Source organism: Hemiscyllium ocellatum, chromosome 4, assembly GCF_020745735.1.
Source record: "Hemiscyllium ocellatum isolate sHemOce1 chromosome 4, sHemOce1.pat.X.cur, whole genome shotgun sequence".
Classification (NCBI taxonomy): Eukaryota; Metazoa; Chordata; class Chondrichthyes; order Orectolobiformes; family Hemiscylliidae; genus Hemiscyllium; species Hemiscyllium ocellatum.
In genome coordinates, this window is record NC_083404.1 from 43,373,152 (window position 1) to 43,391,362 (window position 18,211).

At 39.2% G+C, this 18,211-nt stretch overlaps 1 protein-coding gene across 2 annotated transcripts; it reads right to left on the reverse strand.

Annotated features, from left to right (window-relative positions):
* On the reverse strand, positions 1-16,679 carry zgc:101716 (uncharacterized protein LOC492784 homolog). 2 transcript variants are annotated; one of them, XM_060824241.1, is made up of 6 exons: positions 16,513-16,679; positions 13,973-14,068; positions 13,471-13,614; positions 12,014-12,561; positions 9,532-9,664; positions 1-569 (listed from the first exon to the last, which is right to left on the reverse strand). In XM_060824241.1, the coding sequence occupies exons 1-6, from the start codon at positions 16,624-16,626 to the stop codon at positions 390-392; spliced, it is 1,215 nt and encodes a 404-aa protein (XP_060680224.1). In that variant the 5' UTR covers positions 16,627-16,679; the 3' UTR covers positions 1-389. The 2 variants fall into 2 exon arrangements, with proteins under 2 accessions (XP_060680224.1, XP_060680225.1); XM_060824242.1 differs by having other exon boundaries at positions 450-569; positions 9,537-9,664.
* Between the last annotated feature and the right edge of the window lie 1,532 nt (positions 16,680-18,211).

The following is an 18,211-nucleotide window of genomic DNA, read 5'->3' on the forward strand; positions in this document are numbered from 1 at the left end:
GATATGAACATTTCTCTGCACATTATTGTGAAGCCATTGTGCTTATATCAGAACTTCTACAGCTGCAAAAATCACATCATAGCTGTCAGGTAATTTCAGAGACTGGATTCCAATGTGGAAAAACAGAGGTATGGGAAACCAGCGAGATACAAGCGACATGGGATATGGAACTCACTCCTAAAGTCTGCAGAGGTAAGATGGCTTGTCAAGTTTTGGCGAATGTACGATTAGCATTTTCACCATTCTGTTGCAAGCAGGTGTTGTTTTCTTTCAGCCAAGTGGCCTCTGCTTGAGTTTCTTCATCATCCACTATAAACACAAGGTCACTTTCACAATCCTTGGCAGAGATCAATGTAATTCAGTGACATTTTTAACCTTCTCAGCCTGTTTTACTTCCACATGGGACAGCAGAAGGATTCATATCGGAGCTTTTTAAACCACCTCTGCTCAAAATCGGAGCCTGACTCGATGGCAACACAGTTCAGTGAGGATGAACTGGAAAGTGTTGCAGGCTTTTCAGTCTCTGCGCCATTTTTAAACCTGTCCAGCAGCAGGTCCTCCGCCATCACCTGAGAGAGCAAACGAAGGATTAATATTTACATTAAAAACAAAATACTATACTTACAATATAAATTTCATAGAATCATATTACAGAGGTGGGAGTATGGCTCATTGTACTCATGATGGCTCTTTGAAAGAGCTTTCTAATTAGTCTTATTCACAAGCCCTTTCCTCACAGCTCTGCAAATTTCCTTCTTTCAAGTATTTATCCAAATCCTTTATAAAAGTTGCAACTGAATCTGCTCTCTGTATCCCGCCTAATAGCACATTCCCAATTGTAACACTTGCTACATTAGAACCAGTGCCTTATTTCCCTTTTGCTCTTTTTGCTAATTTCCCTGAATGTGGGATCGTGTTCAAAAGCAACTGAGATCAGTGAGTGGTGAAAACAGCCTCTTTATTGAGTGTCTTCAGTGGCTCAGTTCGAGGTGGCAATGGAATCCAAAATAGCTATACAGTAGCCTTTTTTATACAGTTTTTACATATACTAAAATTTTAGCACTATGGTGTCACATAGTTAAATGATTAGATTAGATTTCCTACAGTGTGGAAACAGGCCCTTTGGCCCAATAGTTGTATCTATTACACATATATTTGCATGACATCTGTCATGCGGATGCAGGAGTTATGCACTTGCTAAATGCAGGCTGTTACACCTGATGGGATTAGAATATCTGTCTGGTCTGGGCTTGCACAATTAAGAGGCATTCGGCCTCTTGTCTTTAAAGTTAGTAATGTTAGTAAAAATACTAGGCCTATATGATATAGACAAGTTAAAAAAAAAACGTGTACTGACAAAAGTATACTGTATATTAAACTGATCTCCCATAGTTGGGGCATGAGATTTTATCTATTATTGCCAGTTTTTGACAGTTCCTACACATTCATGCACGCAGTTTCACGGAAGTGCTGTTTTGAAAGTAAGTTCCTTAATTGGGGTAGCAGCCCTATTTAATATGTTTTTAAAAAGTATAAATCCGTACACTAGTATAAGATAGCAGTCTGAAATAAAAGTTAGAAATATATAGTACAGTGTTCTCGAAATAGGTAGCATATAAGGAAATTTTAAAGAGATAAAAAGCAGCAGGTTGTAAGGATAAGCTGGTGGAGGAAACAATTTAATGTCCTGCAGCCTATTCAGGTGCTGAGAGATGGTTACTAAAGGGTAATTAATATTATAATCTTTCCATCGTTTCAACTGAGTTATGGAGTCACGATGATGAAAAAGTCATTGTTCTGAATAGCATTTACTCAGGGGTTGTCTTTGATATAGGAACATGTCTAAACACTGCTTGCACCATGGGGCCAATAAGAACTGAAAGGTGTAAAGAAACAGTAATGGGTTGGCAGCCTAGGAAAAAAAGTTTAATTTAATTTATCTTGTAAGAGTAAAATGTACTAACAAAGCACAGTTTAACGAATGAAAGAATGGAAATGTGGTATTGCAAGCAGACAGCACTTGAGTGATTTAGTAAACAGAATCATATACAATAGCTTATACTGAATAGCACACAGCAACATCTCAATTTCAAAATGTTTATCCTTGTTAACCAGGATCCTGTTGACCTTGCCACTAGGTCAAGGTTGATTTTCTCTTGATATCATTAACATCTAGAAAGCTGTCTTGCATAAAGTCAATGATTTGGAGTACAGAATTTCAAAGGTTCACCACCTTTTGCGTGAAGAGGTTCCACATTATCTCAGTCATAGATGTCTTATCCATTATTCTAAGAGTTGAAAAATATGGTGCTGGAAAAACACAGCAGACCAGGCAGCATCCGAGGATGCTGCCTGACCTGCTGTGCTTTTCCAGCACCACATTTTTCAACTCTGGTACTCCAGCATCTGCAGTCCTCACTTTCTCCTCCATTATTCTAAGACTCTACGACTGGTCTGAACTCGGGGAAAACATCAGTCCTGCACTTACCATCAAGAATTTTTAATGATTTAATAAGATTGCTTCTTACTCTTAAGATGATTGCTTCTTACTCTTAGGACATAAAGAAGGAAATGAAGGAACAGAAGTGGAGATAAGGATTTCAAAAGGAAATTGAATGAATATTGAGGGAAATAAGTTTATGGGGCTAGGGGACAGTGATTGGAGGTGGGACAGGCATGGGGTGGGGGTGGTGGTGGGGAAAAATAGGACTGACCAGTATGTACTACTGACAGCCAGTATGGGCCGAATGGACGGACTGTCTCAAATTGGCTCTTATACTTAACAGCAGTGTAATGTGTAAAATAAAACAGTTGCCTCTCTAACCAACCACAGAATTGAACCACGTGAAATGTAGAAAAGGGTTTGAGGGAGGTGACATCCTACTGGTGTTATTGTGGATTATCAATCCAGAGAACCACGTAATGTGCTGAGGATCTGGGTTCAAATCCCACCACAGCAGGTGGTAGAATTTGAATTCAATAAAACATCTGCAATTAAGAGTCTAATAATGACCATGAACCCATTGTTGATTGTCGGTAAAAATACATCTGGCTCACTAATGCCCTTTAGGGAAGGACAATTTTCCTTTAAGGAAAATGCCATCCTTACTTGGTCTAAAAGTGACTCCAGACCCACAGCAAGGTGGCTGATTCTTAATTGCTCTCTAGGCAATTACGGATAAGCAATAAATGCCAGCCTAGCCAGTGACATTGTAATTCTGTTAATGAATAAAACAACTCACTATATGTTGTTACCACCTGGTTCCAGCTGTGGATCACCCTTTGCAACATTTCCTATGTAGCTGTGAACAGTATATTCTGTAACATTTCCCACATTCATGTCTCTCAAGCTATAACTCTGATTAGGGTTAACTAAAAATTACTGCTGCAAATGGGCCGAAGTTATCACTGTTGCAAAAACACAGATTCGGAGGAATTTTGTCAATGTGAGATCTGCGTCATTCCAGAGCTTAAAAGGTTTCATTTTGAGGTTGTATAACCTCAACTTACATTTCCTTTACTTGTAAGGCTTGAGATGTTCTAATTTGGGCTTTTACAATGATCAAGGGATTCAGCTGGGCTGATAAAAATACTACTTCTTCAGCCAGGGGCAGGGGGTGAAGTCCAGAACAAAGACAAATAATTTTAAAACATGAGCTAATTATCTAGTGGTGAAATATCCATACACAGATTAATGGGAACATGGAACTCATTCATCAAAAGGCTTAGCATCCAAAAATCTCTTGATTTCTGTCTTGAATATATTTAATTTACTGAACATCCCAGGGTAGGGAATTCTAACAGTGTACAACAACAGCAGCGATTTCAGTCCTAAATGGCTGATCCCTTATCTTGAGTCTATGATGCCCAGTGTAATGGATTTGACATAAAATATAATTGACAGCTGCAGAAAGAAATTGGCGCAAATGACAAATGCTTCAAGGGCAACTATAAAACTGTCCTAAATGATCCTGTCAAGATAAGGCTAATCAGATCTCAGGCAAGTTTCTGAACTCTTTCTTGTACTTTGAAATAAACTGGATAGCTGTTTTCAACAATTTTTAAATTTTGAATGTATTTCAAGTGTAAAATTCTCAAAATGCCCTCTCGCAACAAGTTCTCGTTTTGCAAGAAGCTCACTGGTTTTTGATGAGATACTCAAATCTCATAGTTGTTCACTGCCTACATCTCTGACCCCCAAACGAAATGTTGTGTCATCATCACTGCACTGAAGCAACAGGAGGTCTTTGTGAAGGTACTGTGAATTAAGGATGTTTTGCATTTAAAAAATTACAATGATATTCCTTTGACAAGGTTAAATCACAGAATTGTTACATCATCAAATGTGGCCATTTGTCCATGTATCTGCACCAGACCTTTGAATAAGGAACTCACTTAGTGCAATTTCCAGGCCTTCACACAATGAACCTGCACGTTTCCTTTCCAGTTAACAGTCTAGTTCCCTACAGACTGCTTCATTTAAACCTGTCTCCACTGCACAGTCTCCAACAGTGCATTCAACCTCTTAACAACTCATGGCATTGAAGGTTTTCTCAAAGTACTTTTGCTTCATCTGCCAATTATTTTAAATTGGTGCCTTCATATTCTCAATCCTTTTACAGGTGGGAACAGTTTCTTCCTATCTATTCTATCTAGATCAGTCATCATTTTGAATCCCTCTACCAATTTTCCCCTCAACCTCAATTCAATCTTCTTTTCTATGCAGAAAATATTCCTAACTTCTCAAATCTACTTTCACAACTGAGGCTCCTCATCCCTGGAATTTTTCTCATGAATGTTTACATCCCATGCATAAAAATGGAGCTACAGTAATTGAAGTACAGAGTAAACTCTTTTATTTAGAGAACAGGCCAAAACAATTCCTGTCTCTTGCACAGGACAAACTTGAAGCTTTGCTAAACTGCACTATACTGTTTGCTAATACACTGGGCTCATATCCAAAGTTCCTGGTGCATTTTAGATCAAATTACATGCATATGTTTTGGGGCCATGACAGTTTGATCTGGTCTAAAAGGAATTGTACATTCTGTTCTCCAGCCTGAGCTTTAAACTATCCAACACAAAGAAACCACACCAAATGTGCACTACATGTCTTGACTATTCTATCCTTTAGAATTAATACGATCTCCCAATGGATTTGACATAAAATATAATTAAACAAGAGAAACACTGGTTTTGTAGAAAATACCACAAAGATGGATTTGAATTCATCTAACATCTCTTCACATCCGGCAGAAACATCACAAAGACTTCATGTACTATGACTCACTTTCAATAGCAAAGACTCATTATCTCAATAAATATTGTCTGCTGCAATTGCCCACAAGCAACAAATAAAATGGTTAGTCTGATGATATCAGGACAGGGAGGAAGAAAACACCACTTTGAAACAGATCTGAACATATGTCTAGAAAGATCAACCAAAGAACAGCATTTCTGACAGAGCAGCAAACCCTCAGTACAGCATGGAAATGTTAATCTCAGTCAATTGCCTGTACTTGTCTTTTCATTCATAGGATTTAGGCTTCACTTACTTGACCAACATTTATTGACCATTCTTTATTACATTTGAGGAGGTAATAAGGAGTGAGCCCTCTTCTTTAAACACTGCAGTTCTTAGGATGTAGGGATATCATACTGCTATTAGGAAAAGAGCTATATGATTTGGCCAGTATCAATGAAGGAACAGTGATATCATTTCAAGTCAGAATGGTGTGTGGATTGGAGGGGAACTTGACATGATGATGTCAGCATGCATTTGCTGCCTTTATCATTCTAGGTGGTAGATGTTATGGATTTGGAAGGTGTAATCGAAGGTGAGTTTCTGCAGCATATTTTGTAGACAGTATACACACTGCTGCAGAGGAAGTGGCAGAGGAAGCAAATGTAAAAGATGGCAGATGTGTTGCCAATCAAGCAGGCTGCTTTGTCTATTAGGATTCCATTACACTCCAATTTGTGCCTTGTGGATGGTGGACAGGCTTTGAGGAGTTAGGACATGAGTTACTTGCTGCAGAATTATGAGCTTCTGACCTGTGCTAATAACAGTTTATGGTCCAGTTCAGTTTCTGATTATTGTTAACCCCCAGAATGTTGATAGTGGGAGATTCAGTTTTAGTAATGTCATAGAATGTCAAAGGTAAATGGATGAGTGTGAGTGAGCAAGATACACAAGAATCATCTGACCCAGTGCCAAGTCAATCATGAGCTGAGCCAAGCTAAAGTTCAAAGTTGTGCAAAAATCTACATAACATTTGCAATCTTTTCAAATGGTGGGCAATCCATGAGCCACAGTAAAACATTTGGCCACATGTAAGGGAGTTTTCATGATTTACCTGGCTCCAAGAACTTTACTTAGATTAGGCTGAGTGAGGTGAATAGGCTGGGGCTGTTTTCCCTGGAACGTCAGTGGCTGAGGGGTGACCTTATAGAGGTTTATAAAATCATGAGGGGCACGGATAGGGTAAATAGACAAGGTCTTTTCCCTAGGTTGGGTGAGTCCAGAAATAGAAGGCATGGATTTAGGGTGAAGAGGAAAAAAATTAAAAGGGAATTAAGGGGCAATTGTTTTCATACAGAGGGTGGTGCATGCATGGAATGAGCTGCTAGAGGAAGTGGTGGAGGCTGGTACAATTACAACATTTATATCTGGATGGGTATATGAATAGGAAGGTGTTAGAGGGATATGGGCAAATGGGACTAGATTAGGTTAGGATATCTGGTCGGCATGGACGGGTTGGACTGAATAGCCTGTTTCCATGCTGTCTATCTCTATGTCTCTGTGCTATGTTCATTCTCAGGGTGTGGTGTAATGGCAAGAACAACACTTGCTAACTCTCCCTGGTTTCTCTGAGCCCACATGGGTAAGCATTGTAAGTTTCTTTGTGAATCATCATGGTTAGTTAGAATTTTTTTTTAAGAATTCAAATTAGCAGGAGTTAAAGGCTTTGTTTTCTGAATTATTCAGCAAAGCCTTTAAATTGCTTGCCCAGTAACATTACCACTAGGCTAACCTAATTCCTGGTGAAGGGCCTTTGCCCAAAACGTCGATTTTCCTGCTCCTCGGCTGCTGCCTGACCTGCTGGGCTTTTCCAAAACCACACACTCGATGAACATGCTGTCATATAATATAGTACTTGAATAAATTAACTGAGACGGTCACATGATTCCTTGGGGCCAGTCACACTTGCTTGACAATATTTGATCAGAGCTGGTCATAAAGATGTGACTGAAAACTTAAACCTGTCAAGTATTTTCACCAGGGAGAAAAAAAGGTTCATGCAAAGACAAAATCACATTTCAGTGAGTCTCAGAGAGGCACTCTGATACTGTGACACACCCTCAGATGGTTACAGTTTTGAGCTCATTCCTCCACCTGTCAGTGAGGCAAGTTTGAAGGCAATGTGCATAAGTAACATATTCCACATCTTTGCAACCTCAACTCAAAACTAGGAAGTTTTAACAGTTTATCAATCAATTAAAAGATTATCCCATGTACTATTCTAGAATGGTATGGAATCAACTAAAACTACTGGATTAAAGCAGACTTTAAAACCCCACCACAACCATTAAAAACATGAAAATTTGGGTCCACAGCTAATGCATATCTGCTATTACTATTTACTGTCTTTCAACACAATAGTAGTATAACTAAATCAACATCTAATAGAGTCATAGAGATTTACAGCATGGAAACAGACCCTTCAGTCCAACCTGTCCATGCTGACCAGATAACCCAACCCAATCTAGTTCCCACCTGCCAGCACTCGGCCCATATCCCTCCAAACCCTTCCTATTCATATACCCATCCAAATGCCTCTTAAATGTTGCAGTTGTACCAGCCTCTACCACTTCCTCTGGCAGCTTATTCCATACACGTACCACCCTCTGCATGAAAAAGTTGTCCCTTAGGTCTCTTTTATATCTTTCCCCTCTCACCCTAAACCTATGCCCTCTAGTTCTAGACTTCCCCACCCCAGGGAAAACCTCTATAAGGTCACCCCTCAGCCTCCGACACTCCAGGGAAAACAGCCCTAGCCTGTTCAGCCTCGCCCGAAAGCTCAAATCCTCCAACCTTGACAACATCCCTGTAAATCTTATCTGAACTCTTTCAAGTGTCACAACATCTTTCCAATAGGAAGGAGACCAGAATTGCATGCAATATTCCAACAGTGGCCTAACCAATTTCCTGTACAGCTGCAACATGTCCTCCCAACTCCTGTACTCAATACACTGACCAATAAAGGAAACCATACCAAACAACTTCTTCACTATCCTATCAATATATGTTATTCAGCAACAAATACACAATAAAATATCAGAAATGCTTATCTAATTAAGAACATTACAGTTTTAAAGAACCTGACAAGGCAGGAGTCCATTCAGTGCATCATGCTAATGCTGACACTTTCAAAGATCTTTCCAATTAGCTCCACTCTCTTTGCTCTTTCCCTGTAACCTTGCAGGTTTGTTTTCTTCTTCAAACCTTATCTAATTCCCTTCCAAATATTACTATTGCATTTGCTTTTACTAACCTTTCAGGCAGTGCACTTTAGATCACAAAACACATTACATTAAAAAAATTCTCATCTCCCTCCAGCTTACTTTGCCAATTATTTTATTCTGGTGACCCTGGTTACTGCTCCATCATGACAGGAAATAGTTTTTCACCATCTACTATATCAAAGCACCATTCAATTTTGAACAGCCCAATTAGATCACGTTTTAGCTTTTTCTGCTTTGCAGAGCGTAAATCTAACTTCTCTAGTCACTCCAAGTCAGTGCTGGCCAGTGTTTTAGAAAAGTTTGCCATCACTAATTTGTTTTTGTACTCTCTACAAAAGCTTTGTTGAACTGTTCAGTATTTATTATCATAATTACAGTATCTTCTTCAATGTAGCACCAGATGAAGTTAACCTTTGCACAAAATGGGTTTGGATGAAGATGAATTTTGCTCCAGAAAACCAAGCATATTATATTCATATTACAACATTGAACAATTTCTTTATTTAATGCAGTAACCAAGTCTCAACACTTTAATGCAATCTACCATGGTGCCTGTATAAATCTGTCCTTGGGATTTGATCTTGAGTGTCTCAAAGCACTCATCTGGAAATAAATTTTTTCACAAAACCATTTTAAAAACGGGTATTACACTGAATTTGTTGACCTGTTTTTAAGAAAGTACAGCTCAACAACTTGCATTTATACAAGTTATACATTATACTTTAATGTCGTAAATTTGTAATGTGTTATGTTGCTCCCTGATCTTTCATAAGTGTGATTATCAGACACCGAGGCCATATCAAGTGATCAAATCTTTCATCAAAAAGGTAGGCTTTAAAAAACATCTGGGGGGCTAGAGGTTTAGAGAGGAAATGCCAGCGTTTATTTTCAACATCTGTGGTTAATGAATAGGAATCCCAAGTCTCATGATGTGTCCAAACACAGGACATAGAAATTTAAACAACTTACTTACACTGTTTATAGAAATATAAAACATCAAGCTACCTTACTTATTGCATTCAGCGCCTCTTCACTCAACTCCAGATTGCCAAGTTCCTGCTTGATCTCCTGTTGGACAGTTAGGTTCCTCTCTAAGACGAAGGAGGCCTGTTGTGCCTTCACCATCTGCAACAGAAGTCTGCACAAAGATGGATTTCACTGGTTAATTTTTCATATTGTAAAGCAAACTGCAGCATGTAGTTAATAACACATAAAATTCACAGTTCAACCTCATTGGTACCAGTGAGAACTCATCTCAGAATGGCTAAAATTTGGTTTTGTCTTTGGACCCCTATTATAACCTTTAATCCTTTGCTACTGAATCCATTCCTTTCCCTCCTGGCAATTGTGTTCAGACTGATGCAAACTGTTTTCCACCCTTGGTGTCCTTTGGATCAAGGTGAGCTTCCAACCATATTTCTGTGCCATTGCTATGATCACCTGTTTCCATCTCCACAATACTGCCCATCTCCTCAGTTTATCAGCTGCTGAAACCCTCACTACTGCCTTCACTACTTCTCGACTATTCCAACATAGCCTTAACCAGCCTCCTACATGCTATGCTTTGCAAACCTGAGGTTATCCTAAATGCTGCTTTTTAATGTCCTGATTTCCTGTTGACTATGCTCACTGACCTATTTACTCTAAGTCAAATAATGTCTTGATTTTAATATTTATATCCTTCCTTTTAAAACTTCTCATGGCTTTGCCCATCCTTATCACTTAATCTCCTCCAGCCCTGCAAACCCTCCATAATGTCTGATCTTTGATTCCTTTGCACTACAAAAATCTATTTACCTTTGAATTAAAAATGCTCAAAGACCCCACCACCAGAGGCAGACAGAGCTGTGAGAAAACAATTTCCTCACTTCTGTCCTAAAAGCAGAAAAGGTGATCCCTAATTTTCATCCAGACCTACTTTCAAGCCTGTTACCCTGCATTTTCCATGGCTAATCCACCTAATTTGCACATTCCTGGACCTATGGGCGATTTAGCATGGCCAACCAACCTAACCCGCACATGTGTGGACCGTGAAGAAACCGGAGTACTCAGAGGAAATCCAGGCAGGGGAGAATATGCAAACTTAACAAATCGCCCGAGGCTGGAATTAAACCAGAGTCCCTGGCACTGTGAAACAGTGGTGCTGACAACCACTGAGCCACTGCGTCACCCATGAAGAACTACACATTTTCATACTTAATATTCTATCTGCCAAATGTCGGCTCACTCACTTAACCTATCTATAATCAGGTTAACCTTTACAACATATTTTCCTACCTATGCTGGTAACTTCAGCCACCATGATTTTGACACTATACTTCCTGCTGCCTCAGGAAAGCAGCCAACATAATGAAAAACTCCTCCAACCATGGTTATACTCTCTGCCATCCTCTTCTACTGGGCAGGGGATACAAAAGTTTAAAAACGTGTACCAACAGGTTCAAGAATAGCTTCTTTCCCAATGTTATCAGACCTCTCATATATTAGGGATGGTTTTTCTTTGTACCTTCTCTACAGCTGTCACACTATATTCTGCATTCTATTACCCTTATGTATTTATGTAAGGCATGATTTGTCTGCATATTACGCTAAATAATACTTTTAATTGTACCTTGGTACACGTGACAATAATAAATCAAATTAAATCAAAAATCCCTCATGTAAGTCATCAACATAAATTGAAAAAAATTGACAGTCAGCATGTACACCTGGAGGACTCTACTCATCACATTCTGCCAATTTGAAAAAGACTGTCCATAAATACTTTGTTTTCTGCCAGTTAGCCAATTTTCACTCTTTGCTAATAAGTTAGCCCTGCACCCCGAGCTCTTAACTTATGGTGTAAGATCTTTGTTGAACCTTGTTAAATGCTTTTGGAAACCCAAGTACAATAGATCAACATGCTTCATTTTATTAACAGCACATTGCGCCTTCAAAGAATTTAAATAAATTAGTTGGACATGATTGCCATTTCACAAAATCATGCTGACTTTTCCTGATTACTGAGTTTTTCAAACTGCCCAGTTATAATTTCAATGATTGTTTCCAACATTTCCCTCATATATGATGCGCTAATGGATCTAAAATTTCACTCTTTCTACCTTCCTCCTTCCTTGAATAAAAGAGTCATATTAGTTATTTTCCGAGTGGAACCTTTCCAGAATCTATATTTACTAATAACAAGGTAACTATTAATCCAAAGCAGTCAAGCTGAGCCAGAAAGGAGGACAATTTTATCTAAATAGTCAAATTGAAATATTTGAAAAATAAGCCCTGAAGAAGGGCTTATGCCCGAAACGTTGATTCTCCTGCTCCTTGGATGCTGCCTGACCTGCTGCGTTTTTCCAGCAACACATTTTTCAGCTCTGATCTCCAGCATCTGCAGTCCTCACTTTCTCCAAATTGAAATATTTGACATACGTTTTCATTTCTCAATTTTTCATTCACTGTTATTTTCTTTTAGGTCATTCGCCTGTTACATATTTACCTCGCTCTTACAAAGGAGGAACATGCGAACAGCCACAGATCCTTCAAGTGCTGCCCTCTTTTGGAATCGACTTCAGTGCTATCACCAACAACTGAATAAGCAGATACTACATTGCCTCCTCCACATGACTGCTTTAAATTTCTTGCAGACGTTAGGCCAGAGTTTTCCGCCTTGAATGCATTCCTCATGAGGTTTATTCGCCTTTCACAATTCACTTGCACACAAGGATTTTTGCTTAATGGTTCAGCTTGTGCACAGTCATCTTTGGTTTTAGATGTTGCTGTTTCTATAGTTGACTTTTCTAATATTTTAAGGCAATATCCTTCCTTACACAATGGGACAACTGACATTGTCGCAGACAGTAAGACTTGAGCATGCCCAAGGTAACACTCAGCTAGCTTCTTCCAGTACCACGGATTGAGTGTGTGCATGGAAATTAACTGTTGTAAACAGCTGAGCTCTTCAGACAGGTTTCCAGCATTATGATAGATGAGAATATCCAGGTTAAGAACTGTAGTGAGATGGTCTGTGTTGGTTATCTCAGATCTCTAGTAGACAGAGTAAAAATAGCAACAGATTAGAATGAAGACAATATCGAAGTTATTAATACATATAAAAACCACAAGTTGCTTAATGTTGCATTTAAATTAGCATTTATCTTGTATGCAATGTGCCATTTAGCCTACTGTGCCATGCCAACACTCTGTAGAAGAGCTATCCAATTAGTCCCAATCCCACTGCTTTCCCATAGCTAGGAAAGTTTCTCTTTTATTACATAATTATCACACATTTTGCCTAACTGCATTTACAATCCACTGAGTTTATTGCTGTAATGGAGGAAATATGGAAATCAAGGTTGCACAAAAAGCAAGAGGATACTGACCAGATAAATTTGGTACAGTCATGCTGGTTGAGAGTTAAATGTTGTCTTGGATATCAAATATTTTCCTGCTCTTCCTGTATCCATGGGATACAAAACAGAAATTGTTGAAAAAACTCAACTGGTCTGGCAGCATGTGCAGACAAAGTAAGATTCTGAAGAAGGTCCCTAGACTGAAACTTTAACTCTATATTGTCTCCCCAGATGCTGCTACATCTGCTGCATTTTCTCAGACATTTCTGTTCTTGCTTCTGATTTTCAGCATCCTCAGTTTTTTGTTTTTATTTTGGTTATCCAAGGGATATTTGACATTCATCTGAAGGGGTAGAAGGGGCTTTGGTCTAACAGCTCCAAAAGGTGAAGCTCAGAACAATACATCAATCTGAGTGTCAGCTTGGATTATATGCTCAAGTCTCATCATGGAACATGAAACCCAGATCTTCTGAGTCAAAGGGTGAGAAATCTTACCTACTGAATTGCAGTTGACATTTCAGTGTTTTGTGAAACAAACCCTGTATTTTTGATTACAAACACTGCTTCATAACACTGCAAAATTTAAAATGGTGTTAAGACCAACCAATGTTTGTGCTATATCCAAGGCATCATCAGATCTGCCAAGAAAGCAAAGGCATCGAGCTTGAGCCTCCTGTAGATCTCTTCTGAGAGCAATATTTGATTCTGGAACAAGTGCCAGGCTACTGGAGTATTCACACAATGCTTTCTGGGAAAGAAAAGGTGCAGTAAAGTACACATTTTACAGTATCTTGCGATCAAGTCATTGTTTACAATTATCAATGCAACTGTTATTAAAAGCTGTCACAGCCAAAATCCATCTTCAACAAAAATCTACATATCCCCTAGAAACAAGTGTGCATTGTGCCCCACAATTAAAATTTTGTTGACAATGTTCTATGTAATGCACCACAGCCGTCCCGATAATGGTAGTGAGATGACGGTGTACTTCCAACATTTCTGCACTCCACTGTTCTAAAGTTGAAATTGGCCTTTGAAAAAAATAGTAGTATTACAGGTTACTGAACTTTCCTTGGTTAAGGCGAACTTTCCAGGTTCTTGGATACCTGATAATCCTGATGCTTGAACGCCAGATCTCCACGAAACTTCAGTGCAGTCAGCTTCTCCACATCATCAGCTATGCAGATTTCACCCCAGAACCACTACAAGATATCAGAGGCAATACACACTGAAACTGAAGCAGAGTTTTTTCTAAAATAAAGTCTCCTGCAGAGTTATTAATTCATGGCAGTTTGTGACATAGACATTGCTGGTAGGTTTTCACATCAGCCAACCCAACTTTCAAAAAACAAAGAATATAAAAATTAATATAGTCTTAATGTAACAAATGCTATATTAGCTGTTAGGAATATTGCTCGAGACTCAGGTGGATATCGTGTCTCATTCTAAATACATTCTTTAGGAAGGACGTAGAGTGGGTGCAGAGGAGATTTATTAGCATGTTTAAGAGGGATGCTAGACATCAATTATATTCAGAGATATTAGAAACTAGGATCAGTCTGCTTAGACCAGAATAGTTTAATGGAAGATTTAAAGCAGGCATTCCAAATTATTAAAAATTTTTAACAGGAGCAACTAAGGAAAATCTGTTTTCACTACCAGGAAGACATTTTTATTTTTAGATGATGCGAAACTTGAAAGGGTTCAGAATACATTTACAAGGATATTGCCAGGTTTGAGCTATAGGGAGTGGCTGAATAAGTTGGATGCCGTTTCGTTGGAACATTGGAGGCTGAGGAGTGACCTTATAAAGATTTATAAAATCATAAGGGGCATGGGTAGCATAAATAGACAAGGTTTTTTTCCCCTGGGGTGGGGGAATCCAGAATTAGAGGGTGTAGTTTTAAGGCGAGAGGGGAAAGATTTAAAAGGGCATATGGAGCAACTTTTTCATGCAGAGGGTGGTGCGTGTATGGAATGAGCGGCCAGAGGAAGTAATGGAGGCTGGTACAATTACAACATTTAAAAGGCATCTGGATGGGTACATGAATAGGAAGGGTTTAGAGGAACGTGGGCCAAAAGCTGGCAAATCCGACTAGTTCAATTTAGGATATCTAGTCAACATGGACAGGTTGGACCAAAGGGTTTGTTTTCATGTTGTATGTCTCTATATTTTGCATCTTTGTTAACTATGCTAAAACAAATGTCCTGTGTACCCACTCCAAGGTCCTCTTTAAGTATGATACCTATATTAGGAAACAATACCAGAGTTCCAAGTTGTGTTTTATAAAAGGGCTATTTTTATGTTAAAATGTTAGTTGACAAATGAACCATTCTTTCTTTGTGCAGCAAGTTATTAAGATCTGAAATGTGCCACTTGAAAGGGCAGTGAAAGCAAATTTAAGAATAACTTTAGAACGAGAATGAGATAAATATTTCATAGAAAATATTTGCCAAACTGTGATGGAAAGTGCAGGGAACAGAAGTAATTGTCAAGCTTCTTCAACGAGCTAGTACACACATGATGGACTGAATGGCCTCTTGTTTTACTGTTTGAGTTTTATGACTCATTTAGACAAACTACAGTAGAAATTATTGTATTCAGAGACATGAGATCAAATGGATTTTTTTCAGTCAAATTTCTTCAAAAAGCACTAGTAATTAAAATAAAACCTAACAACCAGCCAAATTTTTATGCTATTAAACAGAATTTGTGCAGGAGAATATTACTTGGATAATCTGAACTTCTTTTGACAATTCCCCTGCTCCTCAGAACCCTCCAAATGCTCCAGGTCCTTTGACAAGAAATCCTACCTAACCCTTCTATAACTAAAGAACCAAGCCCTGAGCATTCATACTGACAACTACCTCTCCTTGACCCATTGACTAGGTTTGTACCTCCTACAAACCACCTACCATCTCATCTATATCTCAATATTCCATAGGGAGTAGCTGGAGTGAATACTTGGGTGCATTTTAGAGGAAGCCAAATAACAACAAGTGTTTTATTCAAGAAGCATTTCGCAGTCCGAAAACTGCGTTATAGTGTAGCTTACATCAAAGAGCCAATAAACAAGCATCCAAACATGACAATCGCATGGTAATCAAAATAGACAAATGAATTCAGCGCGTAAAGGGAAGTGCAGAACAGAATGCTAACGGACAAAGATGTTGAATTTAAATTATGAATAGTCCTAAAATTACAGTCACTGAAACACACACCCAGGAGGGAGCAGGGAATACTTGTTATGCTGATTAATTTCAGAACTGACGCCTCTGGTAAGGTTTAAGAGTAGTGCGGCGTAAATTGATAAATGGGCTGTTCTTTGACTATAACTTCTACTCACTGATGTCACATCTGACATTGACTTAAGGTTTAGAATTTGCTCCAGAATAGTTCGGAAAGATTGAAAGCATTTGAGGAAGGCTGTAATTTAGATCATTAATAGTTATGTTCCTGCAGCATCTGCTTGTTTCATCACGACTGAACTAACACCCCAGCCCTCCACAGAAGAAAGGTTTAAAGTTCAGTCTCCAGGGCTCGTTCCAATCTGGTTTCCAGTCGGACGACAATGTGTGCAACGCACACTGCCTATGAACTCCCGCTGGGGGCAATAGGTCGCCAGTTAAATTCAAAACTTCTCACCCGAGGCTCGCAGAGTTTGGCTTTGTATGTTCCGAGCTTTATCCTGGACACCATCTTCCTTTCCCGATACGATTCAAAGACGGAATCATCAAACTCGCAGCCGAAATCCTCCATCTTTCTCACCCAATGTACCGAGGAACCGGTTCCCCCGCAGCAGAGCAGCACCAGAGTTCCGCTTCCTTCAATTCCCCTCCCCAACTCAACCCCTGTTCAATCATTCCTGATGAAACGTTTATGCTCGAAACACCGACTCTTCTGCTCCGCGGACGCTGTCTGACCGGCTGTAGTTTTCCAGCGCCACACTTTTTTGACCTTGTTCAATCAAGTCCGCTTGACTTAAAGTTTATTACGCCTGCAAAGCCCAAGAGACTCAAAACAATTTTGAACTGGCGCCCAATAGATCTTTACAGATTGTCAGGGATTGAACTTCTGACAGATTGCCTGTTCACTGGGACCTGTCCAAAACGTCTCTAGTAGTCAGAGATTCTGGATGGTTGCTTAAACAGAAAAAAAATCCTTTCCGAACTTCCAAGTCACTAAAGAACTTAACTAATTACTGCCACTCACTTCCCCCACCCAAACATCCAACTATCCCCCATGACCTCAGGCTCCCTCCAACCCAATCCTAACTACCATTTAACGCACCTGCCAGTCTACCTGTTTACTTCACTCGCTCTATCCACTTCATCACCTACTCATTCACGTAGTATCCTGAAAATCTTTGGAAGATTAGGCAATTAGTGTCCTTAAAATTGATGTAAATCGTCTCTCAACCTCCAACAATCCAGAGCCAAACCACAAGGCAGGTCACCCAGATATTTGAAGCCAAGGCAGGAGACCCAGCCAGAAGTGCTGGAGAAGAAGGTAACTGTAGCTTTGTGGAAGATCTGGGCCAGAGATCTCTTGGCACACTTATTCCCACTCACTTATGCACCACGGAGAGGTTGACAGAACCAGTGGCAGTACTGGAGAAGTTTTGCATTATCAGAGTTGCTGTCTTTCAAATGGTCGTAAAATCTCAGAAACCAATCTTTCAGATCCATACTATCATGCCATTTCAACATTCAGAGCTTTTGTTAAAAAAACTATTCAAATAGAATTAATCAGTTATCACTCAGCAAGGAAGAACAAGTTGCACATACAAGTTTGCAGTGATATTTTTGGCAGCATTACTAGTTTAGATGCCCATTTTAAAGACCTAAGTTGCTCAGGAGGTACAATTTCATGGTGTTCCTTCAATCACTTCCCAAAATTTTCCAGAATTCAAATAGCATCCTCTACCACGGTGGGACTTGAATGTGTATCCCCAGAACATTAATGATTACTAGCCCACTGACAATACCAATACATTTATCCCTGCCTTTTAATCACTCTAAAAATAATACATTTCAGCCTTAACTAAATTAGGCAAAAAGAATAATTTATTGTTAGAAACTGGAGAGATGATCTTGGCAGCTTGTTCTTCTCAGGAAATGTCACTGGACCCAAAACATTAATTCTGATTTCTCTTCACAGGTGATGTTAGATCTGCTGAGCTTTTCCAGCAATTTGTTTTTGTTGTTCTTTGCATTCTTTTCTCCAAAACAATCACTATTCAAAACAGGCCAGCACTGGTCTACAGAAATGCAAGCAGTTATCAGTTTACATTTCAAGGAAGTCTTATGAAAATAAACCTCACCGTCCATCTGACTTTCCAACA

Excerpts from the sequence above, each read along its gene's own strand:
- zgc:101716 (XM_060824241.1), bottom strand. The coding sequence starts at position 16,626 with ATGGAGGATTTCGGCTGCGAGTTTGATGATTCCGTCTTTGAATCGTAT. Across the intron at positions 13,615-13,972 it reads TCAAGCATCAGGATTATCAG|AAAGCATTGTGTGAATACTC; the intron begins GTATCCAAGAAC and ends TTTCTTTCCCAG. Across the intron at positions 9,665-12,013 it reads TCCTCCTTTGTAAGAGCGAG|ACTTCTGTTGCAGATGGTGA; the intron begins GTAAATATGTAA and ends ATCTTTGTGCAG.